The following is a 22,035-nucleotide window of genomic DNA, read 5'->3' as shown; positions in this document are numbered from 1 at the left end:
AAAGATGTCCCCATGGTCTAACATGGACCCCAATGACCCAACGAGGTCCCCATGGACCATGATGACCCAACGATGTCCCTGTGACCCAAAGATGTCCCCATGACCCAATGGGGACCCCAATGACCCAACGATGTCCCCATGACCCCTCAATGTCTCCATGACCCCTTGATGTCCCCATGCTCCAACCTGGACCATGATGACCCAACACCGTCCTCATGACCCAACGATGTCCTGAAGGCCCAAGAATGTTCCCTAAGGTCCATGATGACCCAACAATGTCCCCATGACCCAACGATGTCCCCATGACCCAACAATGTCCTCATGCTCCAATGGGGACCACGATGACCCAATGACATCCCCGTGACCCGAAGATGTCCCCATGACCCAAAGATGTCCCCATGGTCAAATGGGGGGACCACGATGACCCAACGATGTCCCCATGACCCAACTTGGACCACGGTGACCCAACAATGTCCCCATGACCCAATGATATCCTCATGACCTCTCAATGTCCCCATGACCCAATGATGTCCTCGTGACCCAACGATGTCCCCAAGGTCCATGATGACCCCTTGATGTCCCCGTGACCCAACCTGGGCCATGGTGACCCAACGATGTCCCCATGACCCAAAGATGTCCCCATGGTCGAATGTGGACCCCAATGACCCAACGATGTCCCCATGCTCCAATGGGGACCACGATGACCCAACGATATCCCCATGACCCAACGATGTCCCCATGGTCCAACATGGACCCCAATGACCCAACGATGTCCCCATGACCCAACGATGTCCCCATGACCCAACAATGTCCCCATGACCCAACGATGTCCCCATGACCCAAAGATGTCCCCATGACCCCTCAATGTCTCCATGACCCCTTGATGTCCCCATGCTCCAACATGGACGACAATGACCCAACAATGTCCCCATGACCCAACAATGTCCCCATGACCCAATGATGTCCCCATGGTCCAATGGGGACCACGATGGCCCAACGATGTCCCAATGACCCAACGATGTCCCAATGACCCAACGATGTCCCGAAGGCCCAAGAATGTTCCCTAAGGTCCATGATGACCCAACGATGTCCCCATGGTCCAACATGGACCCCAATGACCCAACAATGTCCCCATGACCCAACAATGTCCTCATGACCCAATGATGTCCCCATGGTCCCTGATGACCCAAAGATGTCCCCATGGTCGAATGTGGACCCCAATGACCCAGCGATGTCCCCATGCTCCAATGGGGACCACGATGGCCCAACGATGTCCCTGTGACCCAACGATGTCCCCATGGTCCATGATGACCCAACGATGTCCCCATGACCCAACAATGTCCCCATGGTCCAATGGGGACCACGATGGCCCAATGATGTCCCCATGACCCAAAGATGTCCCCATGGTCTAACATGGACCCCAATGACCCAACGAGGTCCCCATGGACCATGATGACCCAACGATGTCCCTGTGACCCAAAGATGTCCCCATGACCCAATGGGGACCCCAATGACCCAACGATGTCCCCATGACCCCTCAATGTCTCCATGACCCCTTGATGTCCCCATGCTCCAACCTGGACCATGATGACCCAACACCGTCCTCATGACCCAACGATGTCCTGAAGGCCCAAGAATGTTCCCTAAGGTCCATGATGACCCAACAATGTCCCCATGACCCAACGATGTCCCCATGACCCAACAATGTCCTCATGCTCCAATGGGGACCACGATGACCCAATGACATCCCCGTGACCCGAAGATGTCCCCATGACCCAAAGATGTCCCCATGGTCAAATGGGGGGACCACGATGACCCAACGATGTCCCCATGACCCAATGATGTCCCCATGACCCAACGATGTCCCCATGACCCAACGATGTTCCCATGACCCAAAGATGTCCCCATGACCCAACGATGTCCCCATGACCCAAAGATGTCCCCATGACCCAACGATGTCCCCATGACCCAAAGATGTCCCCATGACCCAATGATGTCCCTATGGTCCAATGTGGACCCCAATGACCCAACCATGTCCCCGTGCTCCAATGGGGACCCCAATGACCCAACGATGTCCCCATGACTCCTCAATGTCTCCATGACCCCTTGATGTCTCCCCATGACCCAACCTGGACCATGGTGACCCAACACTGTCCACGATGACCCAATGATGTCCCCATGGTCCATGATGACCCAACGATGTCCCCGTGACCCAACGATGTCCCCATGGTCCAATGGGGACCATGATGATCCAATGATGTCCCCCTGGTCCAACGTGGACCTCAATGACCCAACGATGTCCCTGTGACCCAACGATGTCCCCAATGACCCAAAGATGTCCCCATGGTCCAATGGGAACCATGATGTCCCCGTGACCCGAAGATGTCCCTGTGACCTGAAGATGTCCCCGTGACCCAACAATGTCCCCGTGACCCAACGATGTCCCCATGACCCGAAGACGTCCCCAATGACCCGAGGACGTCCCCGTGGTGACCCGCCGTGTCTCCCACCTTGCAGAAGGTCAGCTTGGTGGCCGGTTTCACCTCCGTGTGCTGATCCCCCGGGAACTTCTTCAGCCACACCCAATCGCCCTGTGGGGGAGGGGAGGGCTGAGACCTGGGCCCCGCCCACCCACCTGGGGACACCTGGGGACACCTGGGGGGACACCTGGGGACACCTGGGGACACACCTGGGGACACCTGGGGGGACATCTGGGGACACCTGGGGGGACACCTGGGGGGACACCTGGGGACACCTGGGGGGACACCTGGGGGGACACCTGGGGGGACACCTGGGGGGACATCTGGGGACACCTGGGGGGACACCTGGGGGGACACCTGGGGGGACACCTGGGGGGACACCTGGGGGACACCTGAGGGGACACCTGGGGACACCTGGGGACACCTGGGGACACCTGGGGAGACACCTGGGGACACCTGGGGGGACACCCGGGGGGACACCTGGGGACACCTGGGGGCACCTGGGACACACCTGGGGACACCTGGGGACACCTGGGGGCACCTGGGACACACCTGGGGACACCTGGGGGGACAGCTGGGGACACCTGGGGACACCTGGGGACACCTGGGGGGACACCTGGGAACACCTGGGGACACCTGGGGACACCTTGGGGACACCTGGGGACACCTGGGGACACCTGGGGACACACCTGGGGACACCTGGGGGGACACCTGGGGGGACACCTGGGGACACCTCGGGACACCTGGGGGGACACCTGGGGGGACATCTGAGGGGACACCTGGGGACACCTCGGGACACCTGGGGGGACACCTGGGGACACCTGGGGGGACACCTGGGGACACCTGGGGACACCTGGGGGGACACCTGGGGACACCTGGGGACACCTGGGGACACCTGGGGGGACACCTGGGGACACCTGGGGACACCTGGGGACACCTGGGGACACGCCCAGGAACCGCCCGAAGCCACCTGAGATGCCACCAGGAAGTTGTAGGTCCGGCATGGGAGGGCGGGGCGGGGCTAGGATGGAAAGGGGCGTGGTTTGGATGGAAAGGGGCGGGGTTTGGATGGAAGGGGCGGGGTTTGGATGGAAAGGGGCGTGGTTTGGATGGAAAGGGGCGTGGTTTGGATGGAAAGGGGGCGGGGTTTGGATGGAAGGGGCGGGGTTTGGATGGAAAGGGGCGGGGTTTGGATGGAAATGGGCGGGGTTTGGATGGAAAGGGGCGGGGTTTGGATGGAAATGGGTGGGGTTTGGATGGAAAGGGGCGGGGTTTGGATGGAAAGGGGCGTGGCTTGGATGGAAGGGGCGGGGTTTGTATGAAAAGGGGCGGGGTTTGGATGGAAAGGGGCGGGGTTTGGATGGAAAGGGGCGGGGTTTGGATGAAAGGGGCGGGGTTTGGATGGAAGGGGGCGTGGTTTGGATGAAAAGGGGCGTGGTTTATATGGAAGGGGCGTGGTTTGGATGAAAGGGGCGGGGTCTGGATGGAAAGGGGCGGGGCTTGGATGGAAAGGGGCGGGGCTTGGATGGAAAGGGGCGGGGTTTGGATGGAAAGGGGCGGGGTTAGGATGGAAGGGGCGGGGTTTGGATGGAAAAGGGTGGGGTTAGGATGGAAAGGGGCGGGGTTTGGATGAAAGGGGCGGGGTTTGGATGGAAAGGGGCGTGGTTTGGATGGAAAGGGGCGTGGTTTGGATGGAAAGGGGCGTGGTTTAGATGGAAAGGGGCGGGGCTAGGATGGAAATGGGCGGGGCTAGGATGGAAAGGGGCGTGGTTTGGATTTAAAGGGGCGGGGTTTGGATGAAAAGGGGCGTGGTTTGTATGTAAGGGGCGGGGTTTGGATGGAAGGGGCGGGGTTTGGCTGGAAAGGGGCGTGGTTTGGATGGAAGGGGCGTGGTTTGGATGGAAAGGGGCGGGGTTTGGATGAAAGGGGCGTGGTTTGGATGGAAAGGGGCGGGGTTTGGATTGAAAGGGGCGGGGTTTGGATGGAAAGGGGCGTGGTTTGCATGGAAAGGGGCGGGGTTTGGATGAGAAGGGGCGGGGTTTGGATGAAAAGGGGCGGGGTTTGGATGGAAAGGGGCGGGGTTTGGATGGAAAGGGGCGGGGTTTGGATGGAAAGGGGCGTGGTTTGGATGGAAGGGGCGTGTCTGGAAGAAAGGGGGCGTGGTTTAGGCAGGGGGCGGGGCTCCAGGACTCACCTGCACGGAGGCGACAAGGCCCTGCTGGTTAAACAAGAGCAGCAGCAGGGGCAGGTTGCTGCTGCTGCCCTTCGCGTTCTCCTGCGGGAAAGCAGCTGTCAATCACCGCCCGGGGGCGGGGCCAGCTGGAATAATCAACTGGGGGCGGGGCCAGCTGGGAATAACCAACTGGGGGCGGGGCCAGCTGTCAATCACCGCCCGGGGGCGGGGCCAGCTGTCAATCATCGACTGGGGGCGGGGCCAGCTGTCAATCATCAACTGGGGGCGGGGCCAGCTGGAATAACCAACTGGGGGCGGGGCACAGCTGTCAATCATCACCAGGGAATGGTGGATCAGCTGTCAATCACCGCCCGGGGGCGGGGCCAGCTGTCAATCAGCAACTGGGGGCCGGGCACAGCTGTCAATCATCAACTGGGGGCGGGGCCAGCTGTCAATCATCAACTGGGGGCGGGGCCAGCTGGGAATAACCAACTGGGGGCGGGGCCAGCTGTCAATCACCGCCCGGGGGCGGGGCCAGCTGTCAATCATCACTGGGGAATGGTGGATCAGCTGTCAATCATTGCACAAGGGGGCGGGGCACAGCTGTCAATCATCATCTGGGGATGGTGGATCAGCTGTCAATCATCACCCAGGGAGGGCAGATCAGCTGTCAATCATTGTCCAGAGGATGGGATCAGCTGTCAATCATCATCAGAGGATGCCAGATCAGCTGTCAATCAATCCCCAGGGGGGCTAAAATCAGCTGTCAATCATCATCAGGGGATTGCAGATCAGCTGTCAATCATTGCCCAGGCGGTGGGATAAGCTGTCAATCATTGCCCAGGGGCTGAGATCAGCTGTCAATCATTGCCCAGAGGGTGGGACCAGCTGTCAATCATCACCAGGGAATGGTGGATCAGCTGTCAATCATTGCCCAGAGGGTGGGACCATCTGTCAATCATGCCCCGGGGGCGGGGCCATGAGGTCCCCAGGTTGGTGGTCTGGCCTTGTCACCCCCCGCAGGTGGGGAGGGGGGAGGGGAGCAGGGAGGGGGGAGGGGAGGTTGGGGTGGGTGGGGGGAGGGGCGGTGGGTGGGTGGGGGAGGGGAGGGGTCTCACCTCGGCCACGGCCACGTTGGAGGTGTCCGGGCCGGGGGCGGCGCTGCGGACGCTGCGGACGTCACCCCCGCTCTGCCCGGCCAGGCTGGCCTGGCTGCTGTCCACCTGCGGGTCACCGGGGTCACACAAGGTCACCCAGAGGTCAGCCAAGGTCATCCAGGGGTCATCGGGGGTCAGCCAAGGTCACCCAGGGGTCACCAGGGGTTCAGCCAAGGTCACCCAGGCGTCACCGGGGTCAGACAAGGTCACCCAGGGGTCACCGGAGTCACACAAGGTCACCCAGGGGTCACCAGGGGTCAGCGGGGGTCAGCCAAGGTCACCCAGGGGTCAGCCAAGGTCACCCAGGAGTCACCGGGGGTCATTGCGGGTCATTGCGGGTCAGCCAAGGTCACCCAAGGGTCACCAGGGGTCAGCCAAGGTCACCAGGGGTCACCGGGGTCACCAGGGTCAGCCAAGGTCACCCAGGGGTCACCAGGGGTCAGCCAAGGTCACCCAGGGGTCACCGGGGTCACCAAAGGTCACCCAGGGGTCACCGGGGTCAGCCAGGGGTCACCAGGGGTCAGCCAAGGTCACCAGGGGTCAGCCAAGGTCACCCAGGGGTCACCGGGGGTCATCGGGGGGCACCCAGGGGTCAGCCAAGGTCACCCAGGGGTCACCAGGCTCAGCCAAGGTCATCCAGGGGTCAGCCAGGGTCACCCAGGGGTCAGCCAGGGGTCAGCCAGGGTCACCCAGGGGGCACCCAGGGGTCACTGGGGGTCATCGGGGGTCATCGGGGGTCAGCCAAGGTCACCCAAGGTCACCCAGGGATCACCAGGGAGTCACCCAGGAATCAGCCAAGGTAACCCAGGGGTCACCGGGTGTCACCCAAGGTCACCCAGGGGTCAGGCAAGGTCACACAGGGTCAGCCAAGGTCACCCAGGAGTCATCGGGGTCACCCAGGGGTCACCGGGGTCAGACAAGGTCACACAGGGGTCACCGGGGTCAGACAGGGTCACCAGGGGTCAGCCAAGGTCACCCAGGGGTCAGTCAAGGTCACCCAGGGGTCACCCATGATTGTCCCAATCCCCAACCCCACCAATGTCCACCTGGCTCTCCTTGATGTCCCCAATGTCCCCAATGTCCCCAAATGTCCCCAAATGTCACCAATGTCCCCAATGTCCCCAACGTCCCCAATGTCCCCAAATGTCCCCAAATGTCACCAATGTCCCCAATGTCCCCAATGTCCCCCAATGTCCCCCCAATGTCCCCAATGTCCCCAATGTCCCCAATGTCCCCAGTGTCCCCAATCCCCCCAATCCCCCCAATGTCCCCAATGTCCCCAATGTCCCCAATGTCCCCAATGTCCCCAATGTCCCCAATGTCCCCCCGGTGTCACCTGTTTGCTGCTCCGGGTGTTGATGAAGGTCAGGTCCTCCATGGTCAGGATGATTTTGTTGGGGCCCTTCATGAGCTGCGCCTGCTGGATACGGCGCCTGCGGGGACAGTGGGGACATTGGGGACATTGGGGACATCAATGGGGACATTGGGGACATTGGGGACATTGGGGACATCGGGGACATTGGGGACATCAATGGGGACATTGGGGACATTGGGGACATTGGGGACATTGGGGACAGTGGGGACAGTGGGGACAGTGGGGACATTGGGGACATTGGGGACACTGGGGACATTGGGGACATTGGGGGACATTGGGGACATTGGGGACATTGGGGGATTGGGGGGATTGGGGACATCGGGGACATTGGGGACATTGGGGACATTGGGGACATTGGGGACATTGGGGGGGTTGGGGACATTTGGGGACATTTGGGGACATTGGGGACATTGGGGACATTGGGGACATCATTGGGGACATTGGGGACATTGGGGACATTGGGGACATCGGGGACATTGGGGACATTGGGGGGGTTGGGGACATTGGGGACACCATGGGGACATTGGGGACATTAAGGACATTGAGGGGACATTGGGGACATTGGGGACATTGGGGACATTGGGGGGATTGGGGACACCAAGGCCACCAAGGGCCACCAGGGGACACTATGGGACACCAGGGGACACCAAGGGGACACCAGGGACACCAGGGGACACCAGGGGCCACTTGGGGACACCAGGGGACACCAGGGGACACCAGGGGACAAGAGGGGACACCAGGGGACACCAAGGGACACCAGGGCCACCAAGGACACCAGGGCCACCAGGGACACCAAGGGCCACAAGGGGACACCAGGGGCCACCAGGGCCACCAGGGGACACCAGGGGACACCAGGGACACCAGGGGACACCAGGGGCCACCAAGGCCACCAGGGGACACCAGGGCCACCAGGAGACACCAGGGGACACCAGGGGACACCAGGGGCCACCAGGGGCCACCAGGGGACACCAGGGCCACCAGGGGACACCAGGGGCCACCAGGGGCCACCAGGGGCCACCAGGGGACACCAGGGACACCAGGGGACACCAGGGGACACCAAGGCCACCAGGGCCACCCACCGGATGTGACAGGCGAGGGCGGCGCCGGCCGCGATGATGGCGGCGATGAGGAGGAAGAGGAAGAAGACGAAGCCGGCGTCCATCCCTGAAGAGTGACCAGAGTGACCAGAGTGACCAGAGTGACCAGAACAATGGTGGCACCACCACCACGGCTGGTCCAGGTCCATGGTGGCACCATGGCCATGGTGGAACCACCACCATGAGGGAACCACGGCTGGTCCAGAACCACAATTCCACCACCACCATGGTGGCACCATGACCATGAGGGAACCACGGCTGGTTCAGCAACATGGTGGCACCACCACCATGGTGGAACCATGACCATGAAGAACCATGGTTGGTCCAACACCGTGGTGCCACCACAACCATGGAGGAAACTGCTCCTGGTCCAGAACCGTGGTGCCACCATGACCCCGATCATCCAGAACCGTGGGTGGCACCACCACCATGAGGGAACCATGGCTTGTCCAGAACCATGGTGGAACCATGACCATGAAGGAACCACGGCTGGTCCAACACTGTGGTGCCACCACAACTGTGGAGGAAACCATGGCTGGTCCAGAACCATGGTAGCACCACCACCATGGTGGAACCATGACCATGAAGAAACCATGGCTGGCCCAGGTCCATGGTGCCACCATGACCATGGAGGGGACCACGGCTGGTCCAACACCGTGGTGCCACCACAGCCGTGGAGGAAACCATGGCTGGTCCAGAACCCTGGTGCCACCATGACCCCGATCATTGAGAACTGTGGGTGGCACCACCACCATGACCCTGAACATCCAGAACCATGGTAGCACCACGACCATGGTGGAACCATGACCATGAAAGGACCACGCCTGGTCCAGAACCGTGGTGCCACCATAACCCCGATCATCCAGAACTGTGGTGCCACCTTCCCCCGATCATCCAGAAATGTGGGTGGCACCACCACCATGGTGGAACCATGACCATGAAGAAACCATGCCTGGTCCAGAACTGTGGTGCCACCATGACCCCGATGATCCAGAACCATGGGTGGCACCACCACCATGAGAGAACCACGGTTGGTCCAGAACCACAATTCCACCACCACCATGGTGGAACCATGACCATGAAGAACCACGGCTGGTCCAGAACCATGGTGCCACCATGACCCCGATCATCCAGAACCTTGGGTGGCACCACCACCATGGTGGAACCATGACCATGAAGGAACCACGGCTGGTCCAGATCCATGGTGCCACCATGACCATGGTGGGAACCATGACTGGTCCAACACCAAGGTGGAACCATGACCATGAAGGAACCACACCTGGTCCAGAACCATGGTGCCACCATGACCTCGATCATCCAGAACCGTGGGTGCCACCACCACCATGACCATGGAGGGGACCACGGCTGGTCCAGAGCCACAATTCCACCACCACCATGGTGGAACCATGACCATGAAGAACCACTCCTGGTCCAGAACCACAATTCCACCACCACCATGGTGGAACCATGACCATGAAGAACCACGGCTGATCCAGCACCGTGGTGCCACCATGCCCCTGATCATCCAGAACCATGGGTGACACCACCACCATGGTGGCACCATGACCATGAAGGAACCACGGCTGGTCCAGAACCATGTTGGCACCACCACCATGGTGGAACCATGACCATGAAGGAACCACGGCTGGTCCAACACCCTGGTGCCACCATGACCCCGATCATCCAGAACCGTGGGTGGCACCACCACCATGACCCCAATGATCCAGAACCGTGGGTGGCACCACCACCATGAGGGAACCATGGCTGGTCCAACACCATGGTGGCACCATGACCATGGAGGAAACCACATCTGGTCCAGAACCGTGGTGGCACCACCAGCATGGTGGCACCATGACCATGAGGGAACCACGGCTGGTCCAACACTGTGGTGCCACCACAACCGTGGAGGAAACCACACCTGGTCTAGAACCGTGGTGCCACCATGACCCCGATCATTGAGAACCATGGGTGGCACCATGACCCTGATAATCCAGAATCATGGGTGGCACCACCACCATGAGAGAACCATGGTTGGTCCAGAACCATGGTAGCACCACCACCATGGTGGAACCATGACCATGAAGGAACCATGGCTGGTCCAGAACCATGGTGCCACCATGACCATGAAGAACCATGGCTGGTCCAGGTCCATGGTGGCACCACCATCACCACCATGGTGGAACCATGACCATGAGGGAACCACACCTGGTCCAGATCCATGGTGGAACCATGACCATGGAGGAAACCACATCTGGTCCAGATCCATGGTGGCACCACCACCATGGTGGAACCACCACCATGAAGGAACCACGGCTGGTCCAGAACCACGGTGGCACCACCACCATGGTGGAACCATGACCATGAAGAACCACTCCTGATCCAACACCGTGGTGCCACCATGCCCCAACCATCCATCCCCGTGTCCCACCACCCCACCACTCCCGTCCCGTCCCTCACCGCCGTTGCAGATGACCTCGGAGTCGAACCAGCAGCCGGCGTCGGTGGCCGGGCGGGCGCTGTGGGGCCAGTGAGGTCCATGGACACCATAACTGAGGCCACGCGTGTGGGGCTCCAGACCGAAGACCGGCCAGAGGTGGTGGCCTTTGCCGTCCGTGTCCAGCACCACGTAGGGCACCGAGACCTCCCCGTCCCCGTCCACCGTGAAGGTCTGACCCAAGCCCTGGACCACCATGTCCCGGGCGTGGTCGGCCACGCTGGTGCCCATCACCCAGCGGCCGCTGCGGCGCGCGGCCTCCACCGCCGTGGCCAGGAAGAAGATGGAGTTGTAGATGGTGGAGAACAACGGGTGGACCTGGTGGGGGGAGATGGTGGGATGTGGTGGGATGGTGGGAGTGGTGGGACATCAGGACTGGTGGGACATCAACCCTTCCAAGATACCCTCAACCTTCTCAAGATGCCCTAAAACCCTCTGGAGATGCCCCCAAACCCCCTGGAGATGCCCTCAAACCCTCTCAAGATACCCTCAACCCTCCCAAGATGCCCCCAAACCCTCTCCAGATACCCCCAACCTTCTTGAGATGCCCTCAAACCATCTCCAGATACCCCTAACCCTCTTGAGATGCCCTCAAAACCCGTGGAGACACCCCAAACCTCTTGAGATGCCCTCAAAACCCCTGGAGATACCTTCAAACCCTTTCAAGATACCCTCAACCTTCTTGAGATGCCCTCAAACCCCCTGGAGATGCCCTCAAACCCTTTCAAGATACCCTCAAACCCTTTCAAGATACCCTCAAACCCTCTTGAGATGCCCTCAAACCATCTCCAGATACCCCTAACCCTCTTGAGATGCCCTCAAAACCCGTGGAGACACCCCCAAACCCCCTGGAGATGCCCTCAAACCCTTTCAAGATACCCTCAACCTTCTTGAGATGCCCTCAAACCATCTCCAAATACCCCTAACCCTCTTGAGATGCCCTCAAAACCCCTGGAGACACCCAAACCCCCTGGAGATGCCCCCAAACCCTTTCAAGATACCCTCAAGCCTCTCGAGATGCTCTCAAACCCCCTGGAGACACCCCCAAACCCCCTGGAGATGCCCTCAAACCCTCTGGAGACACCCCCAAACCCCCTGGAGATGCCCTCAACCCTTTCAAGATACCCTCAACCCTCTTGAGATGCCCCCAAACCCCCTTGAGATGCTCTCAAAACCCCTGGAGACACCCCCAAACCCCCTGGAGATGCCCTCAAACCCCCTGGAGATGCCCCCAAACCTCTTGAGACACCCCCAAACCCCCTGGAGATGCCCTCAAACCCTCTGGAGACACCCTCAAACCCTCTGGAGATGCCCCTAAACCCCCTGGAGATGCCCTCAAACCCCCTGGAGATGCCCTCAAACCTTCCCAAGATGCCATCAAACCCTTTCAAGATACCCTCAACCCTCTTGAGATGCCCTCAAACCCCCTGGAGACACCCCCAACCCCCTGGAGATGCCCCCAAACCCTTTCAAGATACCCTCAACCTTCTCAAGATGCCCTAAAACCCCCCGGAGATGCCCCCAAACCTCTTGAGATGCCCTCAACCCCCCTGGAGATGCCCTCAAACCCTCCCAAGATGCCCTCAACCTTCTTGAGATGCCCTCAAACCCTTTCAAGATACTCTCAACCCTCTTGAGATGCCCTCAAACCCCCTGGAGACACCCCCAAACCCCCTGGAGATGCCCTCAAACCCTTTCAAGATATGCTCAACCCCCCTAAGATGCTCTCAATCCCCCTGGAGACTCCCCCAAACCCCCTGGAGACGCCCCCAAACCCCCTGGAGATGCCCTCAAACCATCTCCAGATACCCTCAACCCTCTTGAGATGCCCTCAAAACCCGTGGATATACCCTCAAACCCCCTGGAGATACCCCCAAACCCCCTAGAGATGCCCTCAACCCTCTCACGGTACCCCCGAACCCCCCGGAGACACCGCCCAGCCCCACCTCTGCGGGGTCCAGGTCGGCGGGGACCTCGTTGGCCGCCTTGGCCTCCTCCAGGGCCTGGTGGAAGGAGACGTCGGGCGAGTCGATGGTGATGGTCAGCACGGCGTCGTAGGCCAGGCGCAGCTTGGTGCTGTTGGCCAGCACCGGGTAGGACACGCGGCGGTACGGCAGCGCGAAGGTCAGCGCGTCGTAGGGCACGAAGACGAAGGTCCCGTCCGTCATGCCCAGGTCCTCGGCCTTCTCCAGGAGGACCTTCTGCTCCCGGCCGCCCAGGAGAACCGAGTGCATGCACATCAGCACCACTGCGGGGACACGGGGACACGGGGGTGGTGGCACCGGCAGTGTGGGCTTCGTCTGTCCGTCTGTGTTTGTCTCCATCCGTCCGTCCGTCTGTCCATCCATCCATCATCCATCCATCATCCATCATCCATCATCCATCATCCATCCATCCATCCATCCATCCATCCATCATCCATCCATCCATCTCCATCTTTGTCTCCACCTCCATCCCTATCTCCATCTTCACCTCCATCCCACCTCCATCCCCATGTCCATGTCCACCTCCATCTCTCCATGTCCATGTCCATGTCCACCTCTATTTCTCCACCTCCATCTCCATCCCACCCCACGTCCACCTCCACCTCCACCTCCATCCCCATCTACATCTCTCCATCTTTTCCTCCACCTCCATTTCTCCACCTCCACCCCACCCCACCTCCTCCTCCACCTTCATCTCCACCTCCACCTTCATCCCATCTCCATCTTCACTCTGACCTCCATCCCACCCCCATCTCTCCATCTCTTCCTCCACCTCCATTTCTCCACCTCCATCCCACCTTCATCTCCATCCCACCTCCATGTCACCTCCACCTCTGCCTCCATCCCACTGCCATCCCACCTCCATCTCCATGTCCCACCTTCACCTCCACCCCACCTCCACCTCCACCTCCACCTCCATCCCACCTCCACCTCCATCTCCATCCCACCTCCATCTCTCCATCCCTTCCTCCACCTCTATTTCTCCATCCCCATCAGCACCTCCACTTCCATCTCTCCATGTCCACCTCCACCCCACCTCCATCCCCATGTTCACCTCCACCTTCATTTCTCCACCTCCATCCCCATCTCCACATCCACTTCCATCTCTCCATCCCACCTCTACCTCCACTTCTATCTCTCCACCCCACCCCACCTCCATCCTCACCTCCACCTCCATCCCACCTCCATCTCTCCATCTCTTTCTCCACCTCCATTTCTCCACCTCCATTTCTCCATCTCCACCTCCATCCCACCTCCATGTCACCTCCACCTCTCCACCCCGCCTCCATCCATCCATCCCCAGCTCCATCTCCATTTCTCCATCTCCACCCCTCCTCCACCTCTGTCTCCACCTCCACCTCCACCTCTCCACCCCACCTGCATCTCCATCCCTACCTCCATCTCTCCATCTCCATCTCCATCTCCACCTCCACCTTCATCCCATCTCCATCTTCACCCTGACCTCCATCCCACCTCCATCTCTCCATCTCTTTCTCCACCTCCATTTCTCCACCTCCACCTCCATCCCACCTCCTTCTCCATCTCCACCTTCACCTTCATCCCATCTCCATCTTCACTCCGACCACTGTCCCGCCTCCATTTCTCCAACTCTTTCTCCACTGCCATTTTTTCACTTCCACCTCCATCTCTCCATCCCACCCCCACCTCCATCCCCATGTCCAAGTCCATGTCCACCTCTATTTCTCCACCCCCATCAGCACTTCCGCTTCCATATCTCCATGTCCACCTCCACCCCACCTCCATCCCCACCTCCATCTCTCCATCTCTTCCTCCACCTCCATTTCTCCATCTCCACCTCCATGTCCTCTTCATGTCACCTCCATCCCACCTCCATCTCCATCCCACCTCCATCTCCATCCCATCTCCATCTTCACCCCAACCTCTATCCCACCTCCATTTCTCCAACTCTTTCTCCACTTCCATTTCTCCACCTCCACCCCACCCCACCCCACCTCTGCCTCCACCTCCATCCCACCCCATCCCACCTCCATCCCTTCCTCCATCTCTCCAACTCTTCCTATACCTCCATTTCTCCATCCCACCTCCATGTCCATCTCCACCTCCACCTCCATCCCATCTCCATCTTCACTCTGACCGCCGTCCCACCTCCATTTCTCCAACTCTTTCTCCATCTCCATGTCCCACCTCCATTTCTCCATCTCCACGTCCATTTCTCCATCTCCACCTCCATTTCTCCACCTCCACCTCCATCCAACCTCCATCTCTCCATCCCACCTCCACCTCCATCTCCACGTCCATTTCTCCATCTCCACCCCACCCCACCCCATCTCCATCTTCACCCTGACCTCCATCCAACCTCCATTTCTCCATCTCTTCCTCCACCTCCATTTCTCCATCCCACTGCCCATCCCACCTCCATCTCCATGTCCCACCTCCACCTCCACCTCCACCTCCATCCCAATGTCCACCTCCATCTCTCCATCTCTTCCTCCACCTCAATTTCTCCATCTCCACCTCCATTTCTCCTTCTCCGTCTCCATTTCTCCATCTCTACCTCCATCTCCATCCCACCTCCATTTCCTTCTCCTTCTCCGTCTCCATTTCTCCATTCCACCTCCATCTCCACCTCCACCTCCATCCCACCCCCATCTCTCCATCTCTTCCTCCACCTCCATTTCTCTACCTCCATCCCACCTCCATCTCCATCCCACCTTCATGTCACCTCCACATCTGCCTCCATCCCACTGCCATCCCACCTCCATCTCCATGTCCCACCTTCACCTCCATCCCATCTCCATTTTCACTCTGACTGCCGTCCCACCTCCATCTCTCCATCCCTTCCTCCACCTCCATTTCTCCATTCCACCTCCACTTCCACCTCCATCCCACCTCCATCTCCATCTCCACCTCCATTTCTTCACCTCCACCTCCATCCGACCCCCATCTCCATGTCCCACCTCCACCTCCACCTCCACCTCCATCCCAATGTCCACCTCCATCTCTGCATCCTTTCCTCCACCTCAATTTCTCCATCTCCACCTCCATTTCTCCTTCTCCATCTCCATTTCTCCATCTCCACCTCCATTTCTCCATCTCCACCTCCATCCCACCTCCATTTCTCCAACTCTTTCTCCATCTCCATGTCCCACCTTCATCTCTCCATCCCTTCCTCCACCTCCATTTCTCCATCTCCACCTCCATTTCTCCATTTCCATCTCCACCTCCATTTCTCCACCCCACCCCACCCCAACCCACCCCACTTCCACCTCCACCTCCATCCCACCTCCACCTCCACCTCCATCTCCACCTCCACCTCCATCCCAGCTCCATCTCCATTTCTCCATCTCCACCTCCATGTCACCTCCATCTTTTTCTCCACCTCCACCTCCATTTCTCCACCCCACCCCACCCCGCTCACCTCTGACCCCATCCGCCCTCTGGACTCTCCTCAGCGCCTCCTCCGCCTCCTCCTCGTCCTCTCCAGCCGTGGCCACCACGCTGACCGGGAGCCCCTTCTCCCTCAGCGCCGCCGCCACCTCCAGCGCCGTGTCCACCCACATCTCCTGCGGCGCGGCCACCACGGCCACGTGCGCCCAGCGGAAGTGCCGCAGCACCGCGTGGAGGACGCGGGCGGGCGCGGGCAGAGGTCTCAGCTGGGTTGTGGTGGCCATGGTGGCCCCACAGGAGAAGGCCACCAGGGGTTTGTTCCACGCGGTGGCCATCAGCGCGGCGGCGCCGCACGCGGACGGGCTCAGAGGTCCCACCACGAAAGCTCCGGCGCGACGTTCCACCGCCGCCATGGTGGCCACCGCCGCCGGCGCCGCGCAGGGCTCGGGCAGGAGAACCGTGTCCCACCAGTAGCCGGCGGCCAGCGCCGGGTCCCGGTTGAGCCGTGTCACCGCCAGGCGCGAGGCCACCGCCGGCAGGGCCCGGCCCAGCAGGGGGTCGCAGCTCCAGGGGCCCAGGACGCCCACGCGGAACGTGGAGGACATGGACAGGGAGGGGAGGAGGAGGAACAGGAGGAGGAACCGCAGAGGAACCGAGAGGGGAGGGGGAGGCAGGGAGGGGGAGAAGCCACGGGAGATGCCACCACCATGGGAGATGGTGCCATCATGGGAGGTGTCATCATCATCATGGGAGGTGCCAAAGCCATGGGAGATGCCACCATCATCATGGGAGGTGGCACCATGGGAGGTGGCACCATGGGAGGTGGCACCATTGGAGGTGGAAAAACCATGGGAGGTGGCACCACCATTGGAGGCATCACCATGGGAGGTGCCAAAGCCATGGGAGATGCCATCATCATCATGGGAGGTGGCACCATGGGTGGCGCCATCACCATTGAAGGTGTCACCATTGGAGGTGGCACCATGGGAGGTGTCACCATCATCATGGGTGGTGCCAAAGCCATGGGAGATGTCACCATGGGAGGTGGCAAAGCCTTGGGAGATGCCACCATCACGGGAGGTGGAGAGGCCATGGGAGATGTCATCATGGGAGGTGGTAAAGCCTTGGGTGGTGGCACCATGGGAGGTGGCAAAGTCCTGGGAGATGCCACCACTATGGGAGGCGTCATCATCATCATGGGAGGTGGAAAAGCCATGGGAGATGCCACCAGCATGGGAGATGCCACCATGGGAGGTGGCGCCATCATGGAAGGTGCCAAAACCTTGGGAGATGCCATCATGGGAGGTGGAAAAGCCATGGGACGTGACACCATTGGAGGTGTCACCAGCATGGGAGGTGTCACCATTAGAGGTGTCACTATGGGTGGTGGCAAAGCCATGGCAGATGTCACCATGGGAGGTGGCAAAGCCATGGGAGGTGGCACCATTGGAGGTGACACCATGGGAAGTGGCACCATGATGGGAGGTGTTACCATGGGAGATGTCATCATCATGGGAGGTGGCACCATGGGAGGTGGAAAAGCCATGGGAGGTGGAAAAGCTATGGGAGATGTCACCATTGGAGGTGCCACCATGGGAGGTGTCACCATCACCATGGGAGGTGTCATCATCATGGGAGGTGGAAAAGCCATGGGAGATGTCACCATGGGTGGTGGCACCACCATGGGAGGTGGCAGAGCCTTGGGTGGTGGCACCATTGGAGGTGGCAAAGCCCTGGGAGATGCCACCACCATGGGAGGTGGAAAAGCCACGGGAGATGCCACCATGGGAGGTGACACCATGGGAGATGTCATCATCATCATGGGAGGTGGCACCATGGGAGGTGTCATCATCATCATGGGAGGTGCCAAAGCCATGGGAGGTGTCACCATTGGAGGTGCCACCATTGGAGGTGACACCATGGGAGGTGGCACCATGGGAGGTGTCATCATCATCATGGGAGGTGGAAAAGCGTTGGGAGATGCCACCACCATGGGACGTGGCACCATTGGAGGTGGCACCATGATGGGAGGTGGCGCCATCATCATGGGAGGTGGCACCATGGGAGGTGGCGCCATGATGGGAGGTGGAAAAGCCATGGGAGATGCCACCATGGGTGGTGTCACCATCATGGGAGGTGGTAAAGCCTTGGGTGGTGGCACCATGAGAGGTGGCACCATCATCATGGGAGGTGCCAAAGCCTTGGGAGGTGCCACCATGGGAGGTGCCAAAGCCTTGGGAGATGCCACCACCACAGGAGGTGGCACCATTGGAGGCGTCACCATCATCATGGGAGGTGTCTCCATGGGTGGTGTCATCACCATGGGAGGTGGCACCATTGGAGGTGGCACCATGGGTGGTGGCACCATGATGGGAGGTGGCACCATGGGAGGTGTCATCATCATCATGGGAGGTGCCAAAGCCATGGGAGGTGTCACCATGGGTGGTGGCATCATGATGGGAGGTGGCACCATGATGGGAGGTGGCAGAGCCATGGGAGATGGCACCATTGGAGGTGGCACCATGATGGGAGGTGGCACCATCATGGGAGGTGGCAAAGCCATGGGAGATGCCACCATGGGAGGTGTCATCATCATGGGAGATGGCAGAGCCATGGGAGGTGGCACCACCATGAGAGGTGGCACCATCATCATGGGAGGTGGAAAAGCCATGGGAGGTGGCGCCATGGGACGTGGCACCATGAGAGGTGGCGCCATCATGGAAGGTGCCAAAACCTTGAGAGATGCCAACATGGGAGATGCCACCATGGGAGGTGTCATCATCATGGGAGGTGTCACCATGGGAGATGTCACTGCCATGGGAGATGTCCCTGTTGGAGATGCCACCACCAGCGTCAGAGATGCCACCATGGGAGATGCCACCGTTGGAGGTGTCACTGTTGGAGATGCCACCACCACAGGAGATGCCACCACCATGGGAGGTGCCATTACAGGAGGTGCCATCACGGCGGGTCATGACGCCAGAGGTGCCACCACCGTGGGAAACGTCCCTGGGGCTGATGTCACCCAGGGAGATGCCACCGTGGGAACTGAAGCCATGGGAGATGCCACCATCATGGGAAATGTCACCGTGGGAGGTGCTGCCGCTGTTGGAGATATCACAGTTGGAGATGCCGCCATTGGAGATGTCACTGTTGGAGATGTCCTTGTGGGAGATGCCACATTGGGAACTGAAGCCATTTGAGATGCCACCATCATGGGAAATGTCACTGTGGGAGATGCCACCACCGCTGGAGATGTCATTGTGTGAGATGTCCCCATGGGAACTGAAGCCATGGGAGATGCCACTGCTGTTGTAGATGTCCCCATGGGCGATGTCCCCGTTGGAGATGCCACCATGGGAGATGTCCCTGTGGGAGGTGCCACCACTGCTGGAGACGTCACCGTTGCAGGTGCCACTGTGGGAACTGAAGCCATGGGAGATACCACCACCGTGGGAAATGTCACCGTGGGAGGTGTACCCGTGGGAGATGTCCTTGTAGGAGATGCCACCATGGGAACTGAAGCCATGGGAGATGCCACCACCACAGTCGATGTCCCCATGGGAACTGAAGCCATTTGAGATGCCACCACCGTGGGAGATGTCACTGAGGGAGATGTCCTCATGGGAGATGCCACCATGGGAACTGAAGCCATGGGAGATGCCACCACCATGGGCGATGTCCCCATGGGAGATGCCATTGCTGTTGGAGATGTCACTCTTGCGGGTGCCACCATGGGAACTGAAGCCATGGGAGATGCCACCATCATGGGCAATGTCTCTGTGGGAGATGCCACCACTGCTGGAGATGTCACTGTGCGAGATGTCCCCATGGGAACCGAAGCCATGGGTGATGTCCCCATGGGCGATGTCCCCGTGGGCGATGTCCCCGTTGGAGATGCCACCATGGGAAATGTCCCTGTGGGAGGTGCCACCATGGCTGGAGATGTCACTCTTGCAGGTGCCACCGTGGGAACCGAAGCCATGGGAGATGCCACGACTGTTGGAGATATCATCGTGGGAGATGCCACCGTGGGAAATGTCCCTGTGGGAGATGCCACCGCTGCTGGAGATGTCACTCTTGCAGGTGCCACTGTGGGAATTGAAGCCATGGGAGATGCCACCACTGTTGGAGATGTCATCGTGGGAGATGCCACCGTGGGAACCGAAGCCATGGGAGGTTCCACCACCGTGGGAGATGTCCGTGTTGGAGGTGTCACCATGGGAACCGAAGTCATGGGAGATGCCACCATGGGAGATGTCCCCATGGGAGATGCCACCGCTGTTGGAGACGTCACCATCGCAGGTGCCACTGTGGGAACTGAAGCCATTTGAGATGCCACCACCATGGGCGATGTCCCCATGGGAGATGTCACTGTTGGAGATGTCCTCATGGGAGATGCCACCATGGGAAATGTCACCCTGGGAACCGAAGCCATGGGAGATGCCACCACCGTGGGAGACGTCACTCTTGCAGGTGCCACCGTGGGAACTGAAGCTGTTTGAGATGCCACCACCATGGGCAATGTCTCTGTGGGAGATGCCACCACTGCTGGAGATGTCATTGTGGCAGATGTCACCTTGGGAGATCCCACCACTGTTGGAGACGTCACTGCTGCAGGTGCCACCATAGGAACCGAAGCCATGGGAGATGCCACCACTGCTGGAGATGCCACCATGGGAGGTGCCACCATAGGAACCGAAGCCATGGGAGGTGCCACCACTGTTGGAGACGTCACCGTTGCAGGTGCCACCATGGGAACCGAAGCCATGGGAGATGCCACCATGGGAGATGCCACCATGGGAACTGAAGCCATGGGAGATGCCACCATCATGGGCGACGTCCCCATGGGAGATGCCACCACAGCAGGCAATGTCCCCATGGGAGATGCCACCACCGCAGTTGATGTCCCCATGGGAACCGAAGCCATGGGAGATGCCACCATGGGAGATGCCACATTGGGAACGAAAGCCATGGGAGATGCCACCACTGCAGTCGATGTCCCCATGGATGATGTCCCCATGGGAGATGCCACCGCAGTCAATGTCCCCATGGGAGATGCCACCACCGTGGGATGTCCCAGTGCCACCATGGGCGCCGTCCCCTCCCCCGCTTGGCCGCATGTCCACTCCAGTCCAGTCCGGGCGTGTCCCTCAGGCGGGGGCGGGGCTGGAGCCGCTCGGGGATGTCACCATGGCCACCGCGGGGTCACCTGGGGGGTCAGAGGTCAGGGGTCATTCGGGGTCAGAGGTCAGAGGTCAGAGTGGGGGAGGGGCGCTCAGCGCTGATCCGCCCCTCCCCCCCCGCTCCCATAATGCCCCGCGGCCGCTGAGCCGGGGGGCGGGGCCAGAGCCGGGTGACGTCATCGCCCGCCTGAGGTCACCGGGGTCACAGCTGTCAGCGCTAATTAATGGGGGGTTGTTAATTAATGGGGGGTTAATTAATTGTGGGAAGTTCATTAATTGGGGTGTTCATTAATTGAGGGGGTTCATTAATTGGGGGGTAAATTAATTGGGGGGTTCATTAATTGGGGGGGTTCATTAATTGGGGGGTTCATTAATTCAGGGAATTTCGTTAATTAGGGTGGTTGCTTAATTGGGGGGGTTCATTAATTGGGGGGGTTCATTAATTAGGGTGTGCTCATTAATTGGGGAGGTTCATAAATTGGGTATGTTCATTAATCGGGGGTCTCATTAATTAGGGAAGTTCATTAATTGGGGGGGGTTCATTAATTAGGGTGGTTGCTTAATTGGGTGTGTTCATTAATTGGGGGGTTCATTAATTGAGGGAAGTTCATTAATTGGGGGAAGTTCATTAATTGGGGAAGTTCATTAATCGGGGGTGTTCATTAATTGGGGGGGGTTCACTAATTGGGTGTGTTCATTAATTGGGGGGGTTCATTAAT

The 22,035-nt window shown here is 59.6% G+C and overlaps 1 protein-coding gene across 1 annotated transcript in view; it reads right to left on the bottom strand.

Annotated features, from left to right (window-relative positions):
- The window catches only part of GUCY2D (guanylate cyclase 2D, retinal), a 43,944-nt gene extending 27,157 nt beyond the window's left edge, over positions 1-16,787 (bottom strand). The window contains exons 1-8 of the mRNA XM_072920680.1: positions 16,162-16,787; positions 12,723-13,024; positions 10,740-11,094; positions 8,265-8,349; positions 7,147-7,243; positions 5,772-5,876; positions 4,675-4,755; positions 2,511-2,591 (exon numbers count right to left, since the gene is read on the bottom strand). Coding sequence (XP_072776781.1) covers positions 2,511-2,591; positions 4,675-4,755; positions 5,772-5,876; positions 7,147-7,243; positions 8,265-8,349; positions 10,740-11,094; positions 12,723-13,024; positions 16,162-16,735 — 1,680 coding nt within the window. The 5' untranslated portion in view covers positions 16,736-16,787. The remainder of the gene's footprint in view (positions 1-2,510; positions 2,592-4,674; positions 4,756-5,771; positions 5,877-7,146; positions 7,244-8,264; positions 8,350-10,739; positions 11,095-12,722; positions 13,025-16,161) is intronic.
- Between the last annotated feature and the right edge of the window lie 5,248 nt (positions 16,788-22,035).

Source organism: Taeniopygia guttata, chromosome 32 (assembly GCF_048771995.1).
Source record: "Taeniopygia guttata chromosome 32, bTaeGut7.mat, whole genome shotgun sequence".
In the NCBI taxonomy this organism is placed as follows: Eukaryota; Metazoa; Chordata; class Aves; order Passeriformes; family Estrildidae; genus Taeniopygia; species Taeniopygia guttata.
The sequence above is the reverse complement of the archived record's forward strand: the minus strand, read 5'-3'. Positions and strand labels throughout refer to the sequence as shown.